This window comes from Nanorana parkeri, unplaced genomic scaffold (assembly GCF_000935625.1).
Source record: "Nanorana parkeri isolate BGI_ZX_2015 unplaced genomic scaffold, ASM93562v1 scaffold181, whole genome shotgun sequence".
Classification (NCBI taxonomy): Eukaryota; Metazoa; Chordata; class Amphibia; order Anura; family Dicroglossidae; genus Nanorana; species Nanorana parkeri.
In genome coordinates this window covers 549,098-560,432 of record NW_017306449.1, presented here as the reverse complement: position 1 = coordinate 560,432, position 11,335 = coordinate 549,098, and the positions used below count along the sequence as shown (strand labels likewise).

Here is an 11,335-nt window from a genome sequence, read left to right as displayed (position 1 = left end):
CAACATTTTGGCTACATTTATTCCTATAGGAAAGCTGTACTCATTGTGGCCTCTGGTGTTTGCTCAGAGTATGATTTTCCCATAAAAATGATGCGGCCGTGCTACACATGCACAGTATGAATTTCCAGAAGAAAGGCCACACAGTAAAGTTGTCAGACAGGCTTAAGATAAGTTTTTCATTTAGTGGGCAGTACTTTTGTACTTTAAATACATTAACTGGAGCTGCTTAAAAAGTGCTGGCTGGAGTTAGACGTTAATTCTTTCAGACTCTTATGGCCCTCTAAACATCTAAGACTAACCTGCTGTGTTATTGTAATGACAGACTGCATTAGATATGTATTTTTTTTGCCCATAGTTGCACTTGAAGTTAATTTCCTGTATTCTCTCCATCTTTCTTGCAGTACAACGTACATCCTACAAAATATCCCTAAACCATCTCTAAATACTGCATAATGTATAAGAGAAAATACACAGCTTATCAACCAACATTCCATCATTGGGGTCTAAGAAAGCTGTTCATGTAATGTCTTTTAATAATCATTTCTATTTACAATCATGTCTAGGTTACTCTCCAATCTCTTCCCATTAACGCTTAAACCCATGCATACATATCAATACAGTAATACCTTGTTTTACAAGTAACTTGGTTTGAGAGTGTTTTGCAAGACAAGCAAACATTTCTGAAAAAGATTGCCTTGATATACAAGCAATGTCTTGCAATAAGAGCAACATTTTGTAGAAAAGCACCACCCGAATAAGGCTGTAGCAGTGCGAGCGATGAGTCTTTTTAACGACAACGCAATGTCACATTGGAAAGATTCCTTGTTAAGGTTTCACGAAATGAAAAAGATTCCACTGAGCCAAGAGATAGCAGTGTTTCCGTTAGTGATAGTGAAAGTCATCCTACACAATAATTCTCCTCTCGCTCTCGTCCCCCTCACACCAGCCACAAAGTTACCCGTAATTGGTTTATTTTTCTTTATATTTTGTACAGTATTATATTACAGTATTGTCATCATTTTTTATATGCATATTTTTGGGTTGTGGAACGAATCATCTGAATTTCCATTATTACCTATGGGGAAATTGGTTTGATATACAAGCGCTTTGGATTACAAGCTTGCTTCTGGAACGAATTATGCTCGTAAACCAAGGTATTACTGTACTCAGTTAAAGGACATACTGTATATATGAACTATCTTACTTGCTGAAGGATTTGTAATGTTTGCAGCCAGACTTGGATTCCAGACAGCATAGCCAGGTCCTTCACTCTCTGAGACCTCTCAGCAGAACATTCTGCACTTGAGAAACACAGCCTGGTCTAGGACCTACCCCTGCTGGTGATCATCTCGTGCTTTCTCCAACTGTAACCATTCTTACACATAGCTCTATGCAATTGTTTATATGTGCTTGGACCTAATATTTAATGGTGTTTTTCTTGCAACAAAACACAGAAAATAATAAAAGAACCACGGAAGACAAGTGACTGTAAAGTAGTAAAACACCAGTTTATTGTGAAAATTTAAAACCTTATCTTATGGTGAGTACAAATGAGTATTCAATCATTAGAAAGCAGTATAGCCTAATAGCTAAAAAGCAAAAACATCCATACAGGATAAATAGGAGACTGTAGCAATGATAAATAAAGGCAATGGGTGGAAAGTACTTAACACTCTTAAATTTAGCATGAGGCTCCACAGTTTAAGGCAGCAGTTGAATTGATGTTCTTATATGTTGTTGCAGGTGATGTATTTTAGGCTGGGTGTGGAAACTGCAAGGTCTCTGTAAAATCACAGTCAAAGTCTTCAAAGACGTCAGTTTCTGACAAGTCCATATCTTCTGATTTCCGCATGGATAACACAAGATCTACTGGGTACTTCTGAAGAAGTGAGGGATCAAAGGTTATTCCTCTGAAGAAAACATGGCTCTGGAACTGATGGAAGTGGCGTAGCCTCTGTCTTGGAACCTTACACAGGAGCTAAGAAAGTCATAACACCTTTACATCAGTTACAATCAGACATATGCAAAAATCACTATTAGGTAGGCTAAACTAGACCTTGAAACTGTGAGATAAGCCAAGGCATTTGGTCACATGAAGGAGAGGAGCAGTCAATCCGAACCCTGGTCTTTCTTTTCAGCAGAGATCATATAAAAATGTATGAGCTAAGGATAACTAGTCCTGGAGTGAAAAAGTTTGCTACACATGGATAGTTTCTTGATAGTGACAACCGCAAGGGACACTATAGGAAGTCTATGAGCCTCAGTCTAAAAGTAACACAGAACATGACATAATAACACTTGAACCATTTTCATTGGGTAAGACAGATTCTTTTAGACCTTCTATGCAGTTAAAGGAGAACTATGGGGTCAGTGTTTTTTCCCATAGTTCTCCTTAGGGTAACGGGAGGACACAAACTAGCGTCCTCCCTTCACCCTAAGCTCAGTATACCGCGAGCTACAGCTCGCGGTATACTGAGCCGCCGGAGCGGATCCCGACGTAGATGACGGGATCCGCCCAGCTGCGTGAGTGACAGCTGGCTCTGCCTATCCGCCACATACAGCCAGGTGAAGACTAAAGAGGACACAGAAACTAAGCAAAGAGTTAGGCTTGAAGTTTTCTAAAATGATAAAAACTTTTATATATTTGTGAATGGTATTATTTATATATTGAGGTAGGATTACAATGACATGGAATGAAAAATCTGCTCACCGTTTTTCAAAATCGCTGCACTCCTTCAACACACATTGAGTTCTCCCCTGGCATTGCCTTCAGCCACGCTACAGAGCCGCTGTCATCCAAAAACTGACAGGATGACAGCGGCTCAGATCAGAAGACGCTCGGCCATCCTGAATTGGGGCCAGCCCCCCCCCGACGGTGATTTTTTTTACGGATCCCCACTGCCACAGACCCTACAAGCTTATAGTAGAACTGTAAATGCCAGGTCCGTACGGCGTACTGAGCTGGCCAGCTGGAAGCACTTTTGTTGCTCCGTACGACATACGTCCTTGGCAGCGAAAGGGTTAACTGTAGCACATTGAAAGGATCATTCACACTTCTTCAAAGAAACGCGTTAGAAATGTTCTTATGTGTAAAAATGAGCACTTCAGACACTTGCAAGTGTTTGTTACTGCTCAGATACTTTTTACTACCTGGTAATTGAAAGTGATGTTCAGATCCTCCCTTACTTTACCAGTGTAATAATATTTCTATACTTTGAAAATAGCTTTAAAACCATTTACGGCATACCTCTTTTAGAAGAAAGGACAATCCTTGGCTTAGAGACTCCGGAATATTGAATGCTGCTTGATTGACAAACTCCAACATACTTATGTGGTCTCTAGCACATCGAACTGGAAACTAAGATAAAGTACAACCCAGTTAAATGCTGAGTACAAGGCTTGGCTATATTATGCATATAAATGCCATAACGTGTTCCTTTACCGCTCCAACTGCCAGTGCATACAGCAAGACGCCCAAAGACCACCAGTCAGCTGAGTGGCTGTAGGGACCTCCAGAAAGAACCTCAGGAGCTAGAAAAACAAGATAATGTACATAACATACAGGATGAATATTTACTGTTTATAGAATTAGGGTTCAGAGGCTTTGCCAACATCCTCTAGGCCCTAATGAAAATTATGACAAAATATATGTCTTTAATATTACTAACATATTCCATACACACAAAGACCTCAAACATAATAACAAAATAATCCCTGCAGGGGAGAAGACCGTGAGCTGAGTGATCAGCGGTTACATGATCATCTCTCAGTATATAGAGCCGATGCGTAACAGCAGCAGCTCTAAGTATTGGGAAGCGTATATTTTACTTTCTCAATATTTCTTCTTTAACATTTAGTGGCTACAGATAAGTACAAGACATAATATTGCAAGTGGCAGAGGAGGAACTATTTTCTTCATGCTCTCAGCACATCCTGCACACTCTCTGTACGAGTTTTCTATGGATATGTGTGTATTCTTCAAGTGCCAGAACGTCCAATTTGTACAGCATTGACTATAGCGGCACGAGCCAATGCACTGTGTTGGAACAAATGCTTATAGTCCAATTCAGGAGTGCACAGTAAAAAGATACAATACCGCAACTGAACTGAGTAAGCATTGTCACATTATAAAAGGGGGGCCTTTGAATATACTGTACATTGCAGACAGGATCACCAGGTATGATTTAATTAAAAGAAAGAAATCTAAAAGAAAAAAACAAAAACCTTTTTCATATTACAGGAATATTTACAACAACATATTTGGTTTATGTTTTGGGGTTTTGTGTTTTTTTAAATATACTTTAACCCCATAAAGCTGCAGCCAACTGTGTTGCAGCTTTTAAAGCTTTGTGCATTTAACACGTTACCTCCTTAACAGCTAGTCATGCAAAAAGTGGTCTTTTTCTTATGTCTGACTGCTGTTTAATGTTCACATTCAGTGTGCTTTCCTCTTACCCATGTATTGTAGGGTACCACATATGGTATATGCACGTTCTCCAAAAGGAAGTTGTCGAGAAAGTCCAAAATCTGACAATTTCAAATGTCCTAAAGAAAAAAAAAGAATGTTGTTAGATGTGTCAGATAGGTTTGGAAGTGTTCCCTTAGTGCACTTTACATTATAGCTTCCTGGTAGCACAATGTTTTTGGTTAGTTACCCTCCCTAAAACCTGTTGCTAGCTGAGATATGAATTATAGTTACTAGGTCACCCCTGAACATACTTTGAGCTACTGGATATGTTGATTACTGCTTATGATAACAATGATTTGGTGAACCCCTGAGTCTTTGGTGTGCTCCTAATCTATCTCCCCACTTCAGCCGGTTGTTTGTGGTAAGGTCTGGTCAACACTGAGTGCTTTTTAACGCTTTTTCTGCCCCAACAAGCTTAAAAAAAATGCCCCCCCAAAATCCCATTAATTTCTATGGCCCTATTAACGTCTGAGCATTTTGTCGCATTAAGAAAAATGCCTGTTGCTGGAAAAAGTACATGAACTTTTTTGGGGCATATTACGGCTCTTACAGGCCCCATAAACTCAATAGGAAATGCTTGAAAATGCATGCTTGCTGTGTTTTTGCACCGGTTTTACGCATGTTTGCTCATTAACATCAATGCTCTTTAATCTGCTCATATAAACGGCAACCGGATTTATGCGCGTCTTTATGAGCAGATTGAAGTCTGGCCCCATAGACTCAATAGGAAACACTTGAAAACGCGTGTTTGCTGTGTTTTTACGCATGTTTTCAGTGCGTTTGTAACATTAAACATCAATGCGCTTTAATCTGCTCATAAAAACGCATGATCGGATTTATGCGCATAAAACATGAGTGAAAACATGCAAAAAGTGCACAAAAACACGCATCAAGACAGCACATAGAAATGCACAAAAACGCAGTCGCCATGTGAACCCAGCCTAAAGTTGGACATACACTGGCAGATTTTTGTATAAACGTTCATACAAAAATCCCATCACAAGATTTGATAATGCCATCAGAGACTTGATGAATGTTGTTCGACATTTTGTCTAATTTTAACATTTGATTTTGGATGGAGTTTCCCTAACAAAAAAACATTTACTGTTAGAATTGTTTGAGAAAAATGTCCATCTTGTTCGTTTGATCTTTTTCCATCACTACAGTTGAACATGATAATCATTTTGACCCTTTTAACTATTAGAAAATTGAACAAACATTCTGAAAATGTTTTTTTATTTTTTTTACACAATTCTAATGGTTTCTGGCCAGTATATGATATATTGCCTTGAACCATTTTGAAAGCCCTCATCGTGTAATCTATCATGTTACAGACTGCATACTTCTTTTGATATCAGACAGAATAGTGCTATGGCACACTGGCAACAGTACCCGTGCAGCAAGGATATGTTATACAGATGAATTCTGAGGTCTAAGCAACACCACAAATTGTTGTAATGGGTTTTACTTACCTCTTTCGTCTAGTAATATATTTTCCATCTGCAATAGCACAATGACGGCATTATTAGAAATGATTTGAAATAAGATTGTGTTCTGAAAGTGTACTTTTATGAAATTTATATTGCTGGTTTGTCCCTGCTGGGGAGATTCACCCCTCTATCTGTCCTTTTGACCATTGTCACAAAAACAAATAGTGAAGGGAAATCCGAAATGTTAAAGTTGTCACCAGAACACAAGGTGAGGGTAAATCTTCATGTAAATCAACATGGACACAGATAGCAAAAACTTAACGCAGTTTTCCAAACCCCTTCAAAACTTAAAATACATGTTGGCTGTACATACGCCATAAAGTGTACATAAATTTGTTTCTTCAATACATCTGAACAGATCTGATAGAAGTGACACTAAACTCAGGAGTTAAACCTTAAAAATGCATTCAAGCAATTTAAAGGAGAACTATGAGGTGAGTGCTTTTCACTCACCTCATAGTTCTAGCCGACCTGTGACAATGAGACTGTCACAGGTCGGCTCAGTAGATCGGGAAGTGAGCGAACACATACCGGCGTTCGCTCACCTCTCGATCCTGTCACGACTCTCTGCCGTGACAGGGGAGAGGCTGGATTCCACCCGCTCCGATCCGCCAGCGCTGGCGGAACGGACGGGGGAGGGGGCGGGTACAGCTGGCTCTGCCTCTAGATAGGCAGAGCCAGCTGTCAGTCACACAGCTGGGCGGATCCCGGCACAATTGTCAGGATCCGCTTCAGCTGCGGCGTCTCAGTATACCGCGAGCAGCAGCTTGCGGTATACTGAGCCTAGGGTGACGGGAGGACACTAGTTTGTGTCCTCCCGTTACCCTGAGAACTATGGGGAAAAGCCGTAACCCCATAGTTCTCCTTTAACTATTAATAGTACTCGACCTTATTGATGCATCACTCAGCTGTAGATCCTCAAATCAAATCTGAATTGGTGCTGACACTGTCCTTCCTTCTGGAGGGTGGCTACTTTTGTTCCCCATGGTCCCTTTGTGTGTTGTAAAGTAGCCACCGCTCCAAGCTTGCTCCAGTAATGGACTATAACTTCAATACAAATTAGAAAACTAAACATTATTATAATCTATCTTTCCGTCTAATCTTTATGTTGTAAAGTAGCCATCGCCCTAAGCTCACTCCTGTGATGGAATACAATCTCACGTTTAGTTTACTAATTTGTATTGAAGTTATAGTCTATTACGGTGGCAAGCTTAGAGTGGTGGCTACTTTACAACACACACAGGGACCATGGGGAACAGAAATAGCCACCCTCCAGAAGGAAGGACCGTGTCAGAACCAATTCAGAGATGATTTGAGGATCTACAGCTGAGTAATCCACAAATAAGATACATTTTTTTAAGAATTAACTCCTCAGTTTAATGTCATTTATATGGAAAAAAAAATAGAAGGACCAATCAGCCTCTAGTAGATGGGATGATGAATGTTTTTCTCACTTAAACCATCAGAACAAGATTTATTGTTTGATATAAGTTGGTAGACAGTTAGTTGTAATTCTCTGTATTACTACATCCAAACAAATGTGTCTCATATACTTTGACCTTGTAGAACACAAAAATAGTTAGAATTATTACAACATAAAACTAGCTGAACAGATTTACGTATTTCAACTGTGCGTTTAGTTATGTGCTTGGAATTCTGCTTAAAATCCACTTGCAACAGACTCCGATGCTAATTAGTGATTTGTCACCGTCAGTGCAAATATTGCTGCAACATACAGATACATAAATACTAAAAAAAAAAAATCATATTATATTATGCCGGTTTACTGGCAATCTACTTTAACTGTAACCACATATCTTAATTCTTGTGCGCTTCATTCTTACCTTGACATCTCGATGTATGATTCCCAGATTATGAAGATAGACTGTAAGAGAAAAGTATGTGGTTGATGCTCTGTTTAATACAATATTGTATGATACAAAGTAAGGCTGATGTCAGAAGAACAACTCTACAGAGTTCAAACATGAAGCTGCACTCCTGATGGTCCAGACCTTTAAAAAAAGTGCTCGCTCGAAGTGATGGCGACAGATGGTGCCATGGCAGGACCAGATGGGAGAGTAAGAAATCACCAACACTCCAAATAAATGCATATCACAGAATTATTGTAAGCGTCACACAAGTCAAAAGCATACTGACGTTTTGGGGCCCCGCAGGGTCCCTTCCTTGAGTATGCTTTTGACTTGTGTGACGCTGTCTTCACAAAAAATCTGTGATATGCATTTAGGTGGAGTGCTAATGACTTTGTATTCTCCCACACACTCAACTCTGTTGCTAGTGATCCCTCTGTAGTTGAGGTATCGTGATGTCTCTCCTACCTCTAGTGATGGAGATTCACCAGCGTCGGGCCAGCGACAGAGCAGCATCTGACTAGAGAGACAGTGATTCCATGGGGACAGACAGGCAGCCTCTTTAGTGATCTTTATGGTGGTGATTTGGCTCTAGCAAAAGGATCGCCCATCTGACATAAGCCTAACACAAGAAATATATATATATATTATATACTGTATATATAACTCTAAGTTCCAGAGCCTTTAAAAGTCCTTAAAAATATTAACATGATAACTACCAGACAACAAGAGATTTACAGAATTTACATACGGTGTTAAGGTTATGTTCCTGGAGGTCATCATAAGTAAAATGCAGAGGACAAAATAAGTCAATTGTTTCACCTACAAACACGTGTTGGCAGGCCACATAGGGATAATCATGATCAAGTCTACTAATCTAAAGGGTTAGCAAATACTTCATTGTTAATTAAGAATTCCTTTCCTGTGTGAGACTATTTAACATCTAAAGGTGTTGCCAGGTTTTTCTCCTTGTCAAAGGTCAGCATAGGTGGTTACATTAAATAGGGAGCCCGGGCCCAAATCGGAAAATACAATGAAAAAATAAAGAAGAGAGGTACCAAAAAAAGGAGTGGTAAAAAAAAATTGAAACATCGCTCACTAGATCTCGTCACAACCTCCCATGGTCACCTCCAGGACTTATACAGAGCCTCCCCCATCCTCTGGAATTCCCTACCCTGTCCTGTCCACCTTTAGGTGATCCTTGAAAACTCATCTATTCAGGGAAACCTATCCCACCTCCACATAAAAATTGTACTTCTTCCATTAGCTCATTCCACACAATTATTACCTTTTGTATCGCTTGCCCCTCCTAGTAGATTGTAAGCTCTCAAGAGCAGGGTCATGCGAGCCAACAGTTATTATGAGCATCAGCGTATATGTTTGAGGAGTTTCAACAAGTGTAGGTCGAGTATAATTTATTCCTTTTTAATTGTTTATATTTTATGTGTGTTGCTATTAGAGCAGTGTCAGTGCAAAGTGACTACAGGCTATTAATCTTACCCAATACTGATACCAGTTCTGCTGCAAATAACCGGACTGTGCCTTCATCAGTTTGCTTGACAGACATCCACCAGGAATGGAGATCTCCATATCTGCAGTAGTTACACACTGCCGTAAACAAAGCAAGGCACATTAAAAACTTATCAGGACCTTTACCACCGGAATGTTATCTAGGGCTCCCAGTATACAAATATTATGAATAAAAATGTAATAAAAAGTATTTGGGTGAATTAAAAAGGAACATAGCTTATACCATACTATTCTCACAAAAAGGAAAATGTCATAGCTACCATGAAGTATGGTAACATATGGTGCTGACTGCATTAAAGCCCAACTGAACTTTCAGTTCAAATCAGCTAAATGGATTCCCGGTACATTAAAACAAAAAGTGTTCAAAGCCTTACAGGTTGCTTTCTTTAAAAGAACAGCCACAGCCTGGGTAGAAAAGCCTGTCCCTGGTCAGCATGCTGCAGAGTGGGACCCTTGCATACCCTTGGACACTCCAGGACGCACCCTATTGAGTCATAGCCAGAGCCCTCCAATAAGTGAGGAGCATACGCTTTACTGATTTAAGAGCTATTGGTCCGACTCCGTTTTAAAACGTATTGGACCTCTGCAATGGGACCACTGCTTCCCCACAGTGAGCAAGGGTACTAGTCTACAGCTCCTGACAGGGTTCAGGCTTTTCTACTCAGGCAGTGGCTGCTCTGGTGAGTGCCTCGCTCCCACTCCCACTGCTGCAGCGTAGGAGGAGAGAGGCAGGAGGGAGCGCTGTCACAGCCGGGCCAGCTCGGAAGTTTGGGTGAGTATAATTTTTTTTAAACCTAGACAAAAACGAGCAGTTAACCCTTGCAGTACAGGGATAGCCCCACTGCAAGGGTTAAGACAATGAGTTCTGCATTAAAGTCGAACTAGCCGTTTCCCAAAAGAAAGACCAAGTTAAAAATGTTCAATAAATGTTATTAAATCCTAACTCAAACATACCGATGCTGTTTTCTCTAAGTTTTCATTTGCATTCTGCCTGCTAACACATGCACCATGTATGCTACATTCAAGGCATGCCTCTAGTGACAACAGTCATAGATGCCAGTGTACTTATGTCAGCTCTAAACCAAACATTCAAGACCTCAAATGGCTGGTGTCATAGCTAGTAACATGAGCAGCGCCATGGGTACCAGAGACCTAAATAGAGGCCAAGATGGTGCCGTACTCAGAGGACAGAAGCACAGGAGGGTTTAGGTCCACTTTAATAGAAATGTAGGTTATGATTGGACAAATAGGTAATGGTACCACTTCTTTGTTTGCCTGGACAGACCATGTATTTGTTGCCACATTTCAAGGTGGAGTTTTCATTATTTGCCGTTTGATAGGGGTATCGGTATGTGGTAGTGTGAGTTGGGGCGACTTACTGATAAACAGATGACGTTGTCCTTGCCAGCTCCCTCCCAGGCATTGAATAAATGGATGTTTCAACTGTCGCTGTTAGAAAAGAGTGGCAGGTGTTAGTTATTTGTATGGCCACCATAGTTAAACTGTTTTTAGAGACATCAGGCTATGCATATTGGAGTGGCAGCATATTCTAAATGATGTAAATGACAATACACCTACATCAGTACCCCTGCCACTGGCCAGTGAGCAAAAAAAAATGAAAAAAAATTGTATTGTGACAATAATCTGATAGCAGTTCAATTTTAGGTGTACCTATGCAGAGCAGTACACAATATTTACAAGTGTAAAAAATAATCAAAGGACCCCATAGCAAAAAATAGAAAAATAAAACTTTGCAATGACCTATGAACACATTCCTGGTTACTGCTACTCTCAGATTTAGAGGGGGCCAGTGCATGTGAAGACATGGTGAGTCAGGTCACACAAATATACCCCAGTGGTAAAGCCTATAAGCACCAGTGAGACCATCTACAACAAACCAACATCCCAGTGGCAAAAGACAGGACTGTCAGATACTGCACAGGCACCAGATATGTCGTAGATACCCCAGAGAAAGAGGG

At 40.2% G+C, this 11,335-nt stretch overlaps 1 protein-coding gene across 1 annotated transcript in view; it reads right to left on the bottom strand.

Moving 5' to 3' along the window:
- Positions 1-1,492: 1,492 nt before the first annotated feature.
- LOC108785835 (uncharacterized serine/threonine-protein kinase SgK494) overlaps positions 1,493-11,335 on the bottom strand; it is a 12,158-nt gene continuing 2,315 nt past the window's right edge. Inside the window, exons 4-11 of the mRNA XM_018554990.1 lie at positions 10,736-10,805; positions 9,327-9,434; positions 7,803-7,843; positions 5,941-5,968; positions 4,456-4,545; positions 3,443-3,531; positions 3,248-3,358; positions 1,493-1,978 (exon numbers count right to left, since the gene is read on the bottom strand). Coding sequence (XP_018410492.1) covers positions 1,754-1,978; positions 3,248-3,358; positions 3,443-3,531; positions 4,456-4,545; positions 5,941-5,968; positions 7,803-7,843; positions 9,327-9,434; positions 10,736-10,805 — 762 coding nt within the window. The 3' untranslated portion in view covers positions 1,493-1,753. The remainder of the gene's footprint in view (positions 1,979-3,247; positions 3,359-3,442; positions 3,532-4,455; positions 4,546-5,940; positions 5,969-7,802; positions 7,844-9,326; positions 9,435-10,735; positions 10,806-11,335) is intronic.